Source organism: Salminus brasiliensis, chromosome 15 (genome assembly GCF_030463535.1).
Source record: "Salminus brasiliensis chromosome 15, fSalBra1.hap2, whole genome shotgun sequence".
Lineage (NCBI taxonomy): Eukaryota > Metazoa > Chordata > Actinopteri > Characiformes > Bryconidae > Salminus > Salminus brasiliensis.
Window position 1 is genome coordinate 20,188,955 of NC_132892.1, and position 12,349 is coordinate 20,201,303.

At 41.7% G+C, this 12,349-nt stretch overlaps 1 protein-coding gene across 7 annotated transcripts in view; it reads left to right on the forward strand.

The window, feature by feature from the left end:
• LOC140535938 (mitogen-activated protein kinase kinase kinase kinase 4-like) overlaps positions 1-12,349 on the forward strand; it is an 82,432-nt gene that overhangs the window by 49,336 nt on the left and 20,747 nt on the right. For all 7 annotated transcript variants that reach the window (XM_072657514.1, XM_072657508.1, XM_072657509.1 and 4 more), the window contains exons 4-12: positions 2,375-2,500; positions 2,800-2,910; positions 3,046-3,136; positions 3,411-3,541; positions 5,577-5,631; positions 5,912-5,990; positions 7,309-7,484; positions 10,059-10,131; positions 11,493-11,703. In XM_072657514.1, coding sequence (XP_072513615.1) covers positions 2,375-2,500; positions 2,800-2,910; positions 3,046-3,136; positions 3,411-3,541; positions 5,577-5,631; positions 5,912-5,990; positions 7,309-7,484; positions 10,059-10,131; positions 11,493-11,703 — 1,053 coding nt within the window. The remainder of the gene's footprint in view (positions 1-2,374; positions 2,501-2,799; positions 2,911-3,045; positions 3,137-3,410; positions 3,542-5,576; positions 5,632-5,911; positions 5,991-7,308; positions 7,485-10,058; positions 10,132-11,492; positions 11,704-12,349) is intronic.

Sequence of the window (12,349 nt, forward strand, 5' to 3'; positions counted from 1 at the left end):
ACTTGCTCCATCTGTTTTCCCACGTCAGCTCAGGCCAGATTCAAGTTGCCTTGCAATCCTCTAGAGCTAGCCTAGGCCAAAAATATGGTATGTAAGTGCGTTCGACTTAAAGGCATAGTGGCTGCCCCCTCAGTAAGCCTTTGTCAGCCCATGCCTCGCACACAAAGCGCATGACTCAGAGAGGAACAGTGTGTTTTGAATTAGCCGTAATGGGTGAGAGCTCAGCGGTGGTCGTCTTTCACAATGGCATTTTTCACCATGCCTTGGCACACGCCGAATAACGGCAGCGCATAATCGGGTGGATCTGATGCCCAAGACATGATGTCAGGGTGAATGGAATTAGTACAAATTGTTTCTGAGACTTTAATTTAGGCAGTGTCTGTCATGATCAAGGCCAGAGCGCTGTGAATCATCTTTGTAAGCCTGGCAGCTACTCTAGCCAGAGCAGTGAAGGTCGTTGAACAGTTACTGTTGGAGTAGGGGAAGATGATATTGCTGTTATTGATGATGGTGGTAAATGACAGCACAATATAGTTGAGTACGTTGCTGGGATCATTGGTACTTTTGCAACTGAATGACTCCAACACTAATTAGATGTGGAGTAATTATAAGAAGCTGGAAACAGAAGCTAGTCTCTATGCAGATGACATGTTTGGCTATTCGTTTGGGCAGATGTCAGCAGAACATCGACAGCCGAGGCCCAGAGAGAGCACAATTGGCCTTGCTTTCTCCAGGGTGGGTTGATGGCGCTCTCCCCCCACATCGCTTCTTTGCGATGCTGGCAGTCACTGGCATCTGCAGGCTGGTGTGTTGGAGCCAGGTATGCTTTGCATACAAGGGTTGGGGGGTAAAAACGTTACTAAAGAACAGTTCAGAAGCTTTTAAGGACTTCAGTATCAGAAAAGAAAGTGTTATTGTGACCTCTCTGAGAAGATTGTAGCTGGTCGGCTAGGGTTAGTTCTTGGCCTAGAATGAAGACCGTTTGTTGTCCTCGGTTTGGCTTCTTTGCAAGTTGGCAAGTTAGCTTTTAGTCTAGCACGGATAAGCGCTAGCTTCCCAGGCTTTAGCTTCCTCGCTTGATAAGGTCGAGGTACACTTCTATGAACACTGGCACAGAAAAAGCTACCGTCACGAGGCCTGGTTTGCATAGCAACCCGTTGTCCGGGTCTGGTGGTGATTTATGTACTTGTTTCAACTGTCAAAACTGACATAGCAGGTAGAGAATATGGTGTTTCGATACTATTATGCTATGCTAACTACACTATGCAAAAGGCTTCTATATAGTACTGAAAGTGTGTTCTTAAAGATTTTGAGCCCTTTAAAAACAGTAAACATCGATAAGAGCTACGACCATGTGGCTAAAGAACTGTTTGAACATTCAAATGGTTCTTTGAGGTTCTTATAGTTGTATATATAGACCCTTTACTCCTACCGAAGAACCCTTGTAGAAACTCTTAAGAGCGTACATTCTAACGTTGTGGTGTCTTGTCCCATTTTTAAAGCCTGTAAATAGCTTTCTGTCATGATTGCTACAGCTGACTGTTAAGTTTCAGCTCCTATGCTACTGTTACTATAGCCTACAGTGATGCTTGGATTACGAGATGCGTGGGCATGCCTTATGTTGTATCTTAAAGCCGCAGACGGTTGGTTTGTTGACGTTTAAATTGCCTGACTAGATATTTATTGCAGTAGGCGTGCTTTCATCAATTGGCAAAAGCCTACCCCTAATTTCGAGGCAAAGCCTTGTTTTTTTTTTTGGGCCACATCCTGCGAATAGAACAGAGGAAAAATGTAGGCCTTGCAACATCCTAATCAAACTGCCCAGCAAATGATGTAATGAGGCACCATGCGGCCTTACATATGGTTTATTTCCTCGCAGTATCCTTTTGGAAGTGCCTAATTTGCTTTCCTTTGCACCCCTCCACAACGCTAAATGCTTTTGCAAGCACAGCGAAAAAAACAGCCGAATCGATTACATCCCTAATTTTATTAGCCGTGCTTAAATGGATTATGCTCTTTTCTTGCATCATTAATTCGCCGTGATGAAAACGACTGTAAACTGTAACGGAGAACAACGAAATTCAGCCGCGTTTAATCCCAAAATGCGCAGCCCGCTAATGAGGCTTAGAGGAGGAGGAGTCGCTCTGACAGGCGTTGCTCGCTTCCTAGCGGTTGGCACTGAACAAAAATGTTTGTTTCTCCTCCCGTGGCGTCCCGGAGAGCCAGTTTATCTGTGTGCATCTCTCGCAGGCTGACTCACATGAGACCCCAATAGTGCCTGCCTGTGTAAATAGTGTTAGCACAAACTGTGCCCATGATGATTACATAAGACTTCACTGCTGCACCCTTCTGTCTCTTGCCTAATGTGCTTTAGGATGAAGAGGAAGAGATAAAGCTTGAGATCAACATGCTGAAAAAGTACTCGCACCACAGGAACATCGCCACTTACTATGGTGCGTTCATTAAAAAGAGCCCCCCAGGACACGACGACCAGCTTTGGGTAAGAATGAAGCGTGCACGCTCATAAGTGCATGTTAACCATGCATCCTTGGTTAGTTGTGATCTCAGTACTGCAAAGGCCAATATGATGTAAGGCAGCAATATGCGCTCTGCTGCCATCATGGAAAAAAAACTTGTATCTCCTTTTTTGCGGCTCTTTTCAATCTGGAGCTTGTTCCTTACAAAGTGTCAATTTAATGAAGATTGGACCAATAGAAGTAGCTGTTTTTGGGGATACAAGGTTTTGATGAGATATGCCTGTTTATATAAATCATATAGCGCTAATCTCTCTATATATAGCTGGTGATGGAGTTCTGTGGAGCTGGCTCCATCACAGATCTGGTGAAGAACACTAAAGGAAACAAGCTGAAGGAGGACCAGATTGCCTACATCTCCAGAGAGATCCTGCGGGTGAGTGTCTGGCCTTCGTAGGATTTACACTTCGCCTGCTAACTGTCTTTCATCTACTTCAACTACTCTCTAGTTAATGTGCACTCGTGACTGCATTCTGGGATGTGAAGTCACATGTGTGATCTCTCTGTTCAGGGTCTGGCCCACTTGCATGCCCACCATGTCATCCACCGTGACATCAAAGGCCAGAACGTCTTGCTGACCGAGAACGCTGAGGTCAAGCTAGGTGAGTCACGAGGCACTCATGTGTCTTCACCCCACAACATTAAAGGAAAATACACTGGCCAGTGTATTTATAATGGAAACATTGTCGGGGGTGGGGGAGGGGTGATGGGGGATATGGAAATATTTTTGTTTGGAAAAGTCGCCACCCAAACTCATAACACAGCACATGAGTAGAACCATAATGAGGTATTTTTCAGAAGTTGAGCGTGTCCCATCACCCATATCTCACTTCATAACAAGGTCGTCTTTAACTTGTGACTTGTGATCCCCTCCAGTCGACTTTGGCGTGAGTGCCCAGTTGGACCGGACGGTTGGCAGGAGAAACACTTTTATTGGCACACCTTACTGGATGGCCCCTGAGGTCATCGCCTGCGACGAAAACCCTGATGCTACATACGACTACAGGGTATGACTGACTAGTGATTTTGCGTGAAGTGAAGTTCTGCTTATTGTGGGACTGTCTGTTCCAATTCCACTGTAAATTCCAGAAGTGAACACCAGTTATAGCTTTCTTGATCATTAAGATTGACAAGTAATGAATTTTATTTCTTGTGTCTGTCAATCTGTTAACTTATTTGAATATTTATAATACATTATATAGCTTTAAAAGGGAATAATAGAATTTAAATAATACCAATATTGGGCAAAATGTTAAAGTTGTCAATCATTTTCCATGTTGTCCATAGTTTTCCGAAGTGCCTAATTTACACAATATACCGATCAGCCATAACATTAACACCACAGGAGAAATGGAAAAACATTGATTAACTTCATCTACAGTGGCATCTGTCAAGGGGGGGGGGTATGCTAGGCAGCGAGTGAACAGTCATTTCTTGAAGGTGTGTTAAAAGAAGGAAGAATGGGCAGGTGTGAGAATTTGAGACACTTTGACAAGAACAAGACTGTGATGACTAGACGTCTGGGTCAGAATTTCTCCAAAACATCAGGGAGGTCTTATAGGGTCCTCCTGGTATGCAGAAGTTAGTATCCACCAAAAGTTGTCCAAGAAAGGACATGAAGTGAACCGTGACCGGGTCATGGGTACCGAAGACACATTGATAGGTAAAGGTGCACGTATTTGTCACTGTACAGTGTGGACTGTACAGTGAAATGTGTCTTCCGCATTTAACCCATCTGGTAGTGAACACACACTCACACACACACGTTAGGGGCAGTGAGTACACACACCCAGAGCGGTGGGCAGCCCGGGGAGCAGAGAGGGTAAAGGGCCTTGCTCAAGGGCCCAACAGTGGCAGCTTGCCGAGCCCGGGAATCGAACCCACAACCTTGTTATCAATATCCCGGCGCGCTAACCGCTGAGCCACCACTGCAATCCATGGAGGCCCCACCTCACCTCACAGCTTACAGGACTTAACTTACAGGATCTGCTGATAATGCCTTGGTGCCAGATAGCACAGGACCCCTTCAGAGGTTTTGTGGAGTCAAGATTGTTGCAGCACAAGGGGGCTCCTACTCTGTATTGGGCAGGTTGTGCTAATAAAATGGCTGATCTTTGTATATAGTGGCAGTGTGTTCACTTGAATTAATTAATTTATTTATTTATTAATTAATTTATTTACGTATTTATAAATGTAAAACAGTACAATGGAACAGTTGCTTAGTTACTGGTAGGTCAGGTCTGTAACGTTACCCCTGCACACCATCTTAAGTAAAGTATAAAGTAAAGTACAAAAATAGCATTTTTACGTAGTCCCTTAATTTTTCTTTTAGTAATTCATAATTCAAAGCAGTACTGCATCTGTCAAACCTGATGGAGGTACTGTTATGGAATGGGCATGTATGGCTGCCAAAGGAAGTGCGTTACTGATTTATTGATGACCTGACTGCTTAGAGAAGTAGCAGGCAGAAGCTGTGCTTGTGCTCAGATTCTATCAAATGCTTCAAAACCAAGGGAATTCAGTGTTTTAAAATTACCAAGTCAGCTACCAGACCTCAGCTCAGCTGGGTCATGCTTTTCACTAAATGAAGACAAAACTGAAGGCAGAAAGACTCCCAAACAAGCAGACCGAAACAGAGTTTGACTGGTCTGCGGGTTCCAGAGATTTCAGGCTGTTATTGATTGCAAGGGATTTGCATCCAAGTATGTATCCAAATAATTCTTTTTGTCCAATCCCTTTTTTTAATCCTGTGAAACTGGAGAGACTATGTAAACAATGGCTTGAAATTTCTAAATGGTTAAGGCAGTGTTTTTGTTGAACCTCTTACTTTCAGTCACGTCTTGGCTGGTTCATTTCAAATCTATTGTGGTAGAGTTCAGGGGCAAAATGACAAATTGGCACTATCCAAAGACATTCAGACCTGACTGTACCGACTGTCATCAATGCCTGACCACAGAACTGCTCTCCTGTGGTGACTGCCTCAAGCTGCTTCGTGTGCATTATTTTTCACCAGCCCCTAATTGCGACCCTCTCTTTCTGCAGAGTGACCTGTGGTCTTGCGGTATTACTGCTATTGAGATGGCCGAGGGAGCTCCACGTGAGTGCTCGAACACATTTCCGTGTATCCTGGCTTGAAGACAATGCAAATAGTTAATACACTGTCTTTCCAGAGTATCTGATTCAGGCTCGCTATTTTTGTCTGCCTATCGTTCCATCTGACTCTTCCTCTTCCTTTTCCATTGACTGTTTTAGCTCTTCTGATATCCGGTCACATGAACACGTGCTTATGTTCACCTGTTAGTGTTTAACTTTGGGTTGTCTTTAACATTTGCTTATGCCCCCCCCCCCTTTTTTTTTTTTCTTCTTCTTCCATCCAGCACTATGCGACATGCATCCGATGCGGGCACTTTTCCTTATTCCCAGGAACCCGCCTCCACGGCTGAAGTCAAAAACATGGTGAGATTCCCACCCGCTAACTAGGACGTCTGCTACATCACGGCGCCACCGGTACTTAAGGGGATAAGGCTAGCGTGTGCTTCCTCAGAGTCCATATAAAGCCAGAAATTTCTCCTTTTTGACAACTGAACATGCTTGGAGGAGAGCACTAACTGCAAGTTTAGAGAATGGGGGGAAAGGGTGGGCCAGTTGTGCTCTCTGGCTTTGGGATCACTGGGCTTTGAACCTGCGACTGGGGTTTGAACCGATTTGGCTTGCAATGCATCAGCTTGCGTGAGGAGTTCCTTAAAATGTAAGGAGTGTGATGATGTGTTGACAGTCAACACAGATCAACATGCTAAAGGGAGATTAAACTGCAGGTTTGGGCTATTTATTTATTTATTTATTTATATTTACTTATTTATTTATTTATTTTTAAACATGTGTCTATTTGAAGTAGGACAAAGATGGATGACACAACTAGCAAATAATTTAGGATGCCTGTAATCTCTAAATCTCTGATCTCCTGTAATAAAAGTACTATTCTTATAGTACTGTTAAGTGTGTTGGACTGTTGGAGTGAGTTTAATATTTGACCATATCAACTTATACCAGCTGACACAATCAAAACTCCCAAAGATCTCATATTTGTTATGAGCTGATATTAGTTCTCCAGATTTTTTGCTCTTTAAGATCAGTAACCTTATCCATGACCATTTTCAGATCAGCCCTGCTCTGCCCAGACCACTGGCATCTCTACAATCTGCCATACATGAATCTGGAGAAAGCCCCAAAGCTCCCACATCCCTCTCCCCTTTCATAACAAAGCTTACCTCAGTTCTCACATGCAAAAGTTGTGATCTCTCACAATTTCCATGATATAAGGCTCAGTAAGTCTCCCAAAGCTATGCCGTCCAGAACAATAAAACTCAAAGCCAGCTAGCTCGAGCAAGCTCTCAACTGTTTGCAGCCTAATCTATCTTCCTCAGGGCCACCTAAATATTTAGCACTACCAGAGCACACCGTGTGATTTACTGATGTTCCTGAAAGGTTCTGTTTGCCACATTTGATATTTTTAGCATTGGGCTGATTCTCTTATCCAGAGCCACTTGCAGCTCAGTCATGTTACATTGGTAGGGGAATGTAGCATTAGGAGATGTATTATTGGTCAATCTTTATTATTGGTGTTGATGTAGTGTAGCTGACACTAGTCTGCCACAAGAAATGTGGTGATGTGTTTGTGTAAAGAGTGATTAGCCAGTTTCAGCATCTCTGATGGTCTCCTCTGTTATGAGTTCTTTTAAACTTTAAGCTTTTTTATTTTATTTTATTTTAATAGGTCCAAGAAGTTTTTCAGCTTCATTGAGAGCTGCTTGGTGAAGAACTACACCCAGCGACCTCCCACAGATCAGCTCCTGAAGCATCCATTCATCAGAGACCAGCCCAATGAGAGGCAGGTCCGCATCCAGCTCAAAGACCAGATCGACCGCACCCGCAAGAAGAGGGGCGAGAAAGGTGAGGCCTTCTTAATCAGTTAGGAACACCTGATTATCTGCAGAGCAGAATGGAATGCTTCACCAGAGATACAAGTATTGCTTATGGCACAAATGAGACATTTTCAAGATATGACCCAGATCACCATCATTTTTTTTTTTTGAGGTCCACTTTAATAGGGTTGGTTGTTCTCTCTTGGATTTCCAGCAGTTCATGATCTTCTGACAGTAGGGATCTCTTTGTTACGCCATAATATGCAATCTTCAAAATGTCAGTTACTATAAAGTCTGACTTGGACACCAAATGGAACAGTTTTATTATATAAATAGCATGACCAAAAGGCAATATCCCTCAAGCAAAATTACTTCCCCAGTGTTGCACTGTAATAATATCCTATGGCTGCACTGAAGCAAGTCGATTAAAATGATCAGTGAAGTGCTTCACTCAGAGGAGGTGATGTCATGCTCTAGCTAAATCGTTTTAATAATGAAGTATTTGGCTTGGTTTATAAAGCCCGTTTTAAAATCATTGACCATGTACACCACATTGAGGCTTATGTTTTAACAGCCAGCCAACTTGATTGTTATTTGGTTTTAAGCCATATTACAAAATATTTTCATGCATAAACATTTTTCCGCTTTTAGCTGCGATCAGTATGTTCTTTAGTTGAAGTTTCAAAATCACGTTAACAAGCAAGTAAAAGGATCCACTCCAAAACAAGTGGTAGCCACATAAATAAGGCCTATGTAGTTTGAGGTATCAGATAAAATGGAGATTGAGAGAGGTATTAAAAAATATATATATATATATTTTAAAAATGTCAAAAATAAACTATCACTGTATTAATAGATGAACCACAGGGCTCCATCGTTTAGAAAATACCCTTTTTGGGGCCTTAATGAATGTTATTTGCTCCATTTGGTACACATGCCATACCTTTTCGATCCATAGGGTATGTGCCGGGGAGGGGTCTGGTTTCATCTTTTTTTTTTTTTTTTCTTTATTTTTTTTTTTACCTTTTAATAAAACATTTAAACAGGTTCTTAAGGGTTAATAAATGGATCCAATGGTGTTGGATGTTGAAGGTCTTAGTATTATATAGTATTATTTGCGAATAATATTTTAGCATACTTTTTGCAATAATTAACTACTATAGAAAAAGAGAGCTGTGAAAAATTTAGAAATTAACTTTATAATACTTTGTGTAATAGTAAACTGGGATATTATCCATTAGAACTTCACAGATCAGTTTAAAAACTAAAAGTTGACTGAATTTCAGTACTCCCTCCTAAACAAACGCCTAATCTTGTAACTTATAACTTATATATATATATATATATATATATATATATATATATATATATATATATATATATATACACACACACACACACACACACAATGTAGGTAACAGTTGTTTAGCTTAACATAATCAGTATTCTTGGACTTTCACTCCATGCAAGTACTTTTGCATTAGATGGTGAAATACGTTGGGTGTGTTGCCTTTTGTGGTCACAATAGTTTTGCAAATTACTGCTTGACTTCATAGTCAAAAAAGTTCCACAGTACTGACCTAGCTGCCCTGTTAGGAACTAATTTGTTCTCCATGGCAGCTGTACTGCTCATCTCATCTCATGGTCATGGTCATTATTGTTACGCGCCATGAGCACAAGTCATGCAAGGTTACGTCACAATACTGTGATATGATGCGGCAAAATCCAGCTGCATTCATAAACGTACTGCAGTTATTGGGGTTGATGTTATATTGGTGACCCAGACAATATCCACACTGTGTCAGAAAAGCTTTTTACTTTGCTAAAGAGAGCACAGTCATATCTCTCACCAGTAGAGTAATCATTTTCAGTATTTGGTAAATATTTGAATGTAAAAACAAGGGAAGATGGTGTCTCAGAGGCTTTAGGATGCTTTAGAACAACTGCTTTTGGTTTCATAAAGAATCATGTTTGAAAGTGATTTGTCGTTGAGGACGAGGCTGATGGAACTGTTGTGTAATGTGAAGGTTTATGCCAATTTAAGGGTTCTTCTTAAAACCTTTGTGGAGATTCATGAAACTTTAAAAAGGAAACCAAGTCATTCTTCTACAATTTGTCCACATGTTTGTTTTAATTAATGCATTCAGCTACTTTGTTACACCGCTTTCCCTGTAGAGAAATCTTGCCATTACAGTAGGACTCAGATAGACGTGAACCTATTGGCACCATGCCTAATGCTATGGGTATTAAACCCCCCAGCATTGAGCTGTGGAGCAGTGGAACAGTGTTCTCTGGAATGATGGTGCTCCAATATTTTTAGGATTTGAGGGGTGATCATCCAACATCCTGGCCTCAGCAATGCTGTTGTTGCTGAATCTGATCCAATCAGATCGTCACAGCATTGTTTCAAAATTGAGTAGAAAGCCTTTCCTGGACCATGGAGACAGTTGCTCAGACAAAAGCAAGATGAGCTTGATTTGGGAAGAAACGATGAATGAGCAGGTGTCCCAATACTTTTGCTCATATGGTGTTCAAATTAATTACTGGCTTGCTAATGCCACAAATACTGTAGACTGTTGCTAATGATGAACTTTGCTTGCAGATGAGACGGAGTACGAGTACAGTGGAAGTGAGGAAGAGGAGGAGGAAGCACCTGAGCAGGAGGGAGAGCCCAGGTACTGTCACCATAAGAGCTGAGACCTTCACAGTTGGCTCCAGTTATGACGGAAATATGGCCCAATATGACAACATGCAAAAAAAAAAGGCAGATGAGATTTGTACGGTTGTTACTACTCAACCCTCATGTCTAGCGCAAAGAAGTGTTTCAGGGAAGGGGAGAAAATAGCAGAGAACAGGCCATGTGTTTAGATATTGGTCATCGGAGTCCATTAAATCAATCTGTTTCACATTGCAGCCATTGAAGACCAAAGGGTCCTCAGGTTTGGTCATGTTTAACATAATTGTGGCATCCCCAGCAATGTTCCTCTAGTGAGGGCATTTTGTCGTTGTTGCAAGAACATATATCTATAGTGATTTATACTAAGCCATTTAAAAAGCTCCTTCAAAGTACCATGTTCTTAAAGTTCTCTGTTTTACAGAAGAACCAGCTCTACCACATCTTTGCCTAGAACCATTTAAGTATTTCAATGGTTCTTTGAGCTGTCATGGTTCTGTGTATCAGTGGTTCTCAAAGCACTTTTCAGGTCCAAATTTTACTTCACGCCCATATGCTTGCTTGGACTGAGCAATAATGTGGACCATCTGGAGGGGGCATTGAGGGATTAGCAAAATGTACAAACTTTCAGCTGTTTGCAATACTCCAATCAAACAGTTTAAATAGCTCAACACAACGGTTGCTGAATCTTGTCCAAATTCAACACAGAATACCACTGCAGTCTCAGAATTATTCATCCCCTTCATAACACAAGAGTGCTCTACTAAGTACACTAAAGCCGCTTGCCATGATCACCTGCAAGGTGAGCTGCATAGCCAGACATCAGCTTCTGGCAGCGTTCCTGAGAAATCTTAGCCCATTATGTATCAGGAGTAAGGAAGCTGAAGCTTTGGCATCATTGGGCCTTGCAACAGGACAATGATCCCAAGCATTCCTCCTATGGTCCACCTGTGGTTCATTTGTAGAAGTCCTAAAGAAGATTCTGGAGTTGCTGTCACCTGACAAAAAAAGTCTTTGGTGGGATTTTTAAGAAGGCGGTTGCAGAACTTTAGTACTTTACTAAGTACTAAAGTAAGACTTTTGATTTGATTTTTTTTTTTTTTTTTTTTTTTAAATAACCTTTCAGTTCAGCTACTTTAATTTGTGATGGTGGTTAAAAGTGTAGGCACACCTTACCTCTATACTTCTGACCTTCTCTTAAGCTTAATATGTTAACATTTACTCAACTCTAGGTTTGACCTATAAACCTCATTTTGATCCGGTCACTGTTGTGTTTGCACTGATTTAATCTGGTAAAGCTTTTAGACTTTGTTTATGTAAAGGTTAGGAAAAATAACATACTCTCTCTTTATTCCCTCACAGCTCCATAGTGAACGTGCCCGGCGAGTCGACACTCCGGCGGGACTTCATTCGCCTGCAGCAGGAGAACAAGGAGCGCTCCGAAGCTCTGAGGAGGCAGCAGCTCCTGCAGGAGCAGCAGCTCCGCGAACAGGAGGAATACAAGCGCCAGCTACTGGCTGAGCGCCAGAAACGTATTGAGCAGCAGAAGGAGCAGAGGAGGAGGCTGGAGGAGGTAAGGAGGCTTTCACAAGAGTAAAATTTTGCCCAAAAAATAAGAACACACTTCATTGATTGTTGTACATAATCTTTTTTACATTATATCAAAATATAAATGCTCCAAAATTCCAAAATCTTTTTACACTGACTTCCATTACGTTTTTTTTTTCCGTTGCCATTTCAGAGATTCCAGAATTCATTCATTCATCAGAGCACTGTCCTAGTCATAGAAGCCCGTCAGTGTAGCCTTTGAATTTATTAGCCGCCCTGACGTCTTTTCAGCCCTTTAGCTTGTTGACCCGGTCTTTTCTACAAGTTGCAGACATGGACAAATGTGTGCTGTAGCCATGCTCACTTATGCTTTAGAACTGGCACATGTAAATTCCTTGTGTAGATCTGCCTCTGAGTCAGATTACTATGCGCAATTTAATCTGCCCGTGGGCGGAATACGTTATCATGGAGTTAGCCTATTTAAATAAAGCATTGAGAGGAGTTCGGAGCAGTGAATTGTTTACCATGGTGTGCTATTGAATAAGCAAGTTAACTTTTAGGGATTTAGGGGCATGCAAGGGGTATGTGTGTGTTATATAGAGTGTATATTTACACACAGTAGCTGCCACTCACACAAAAATGTGTAGCTCCATATTTGCAGATTAATAAGA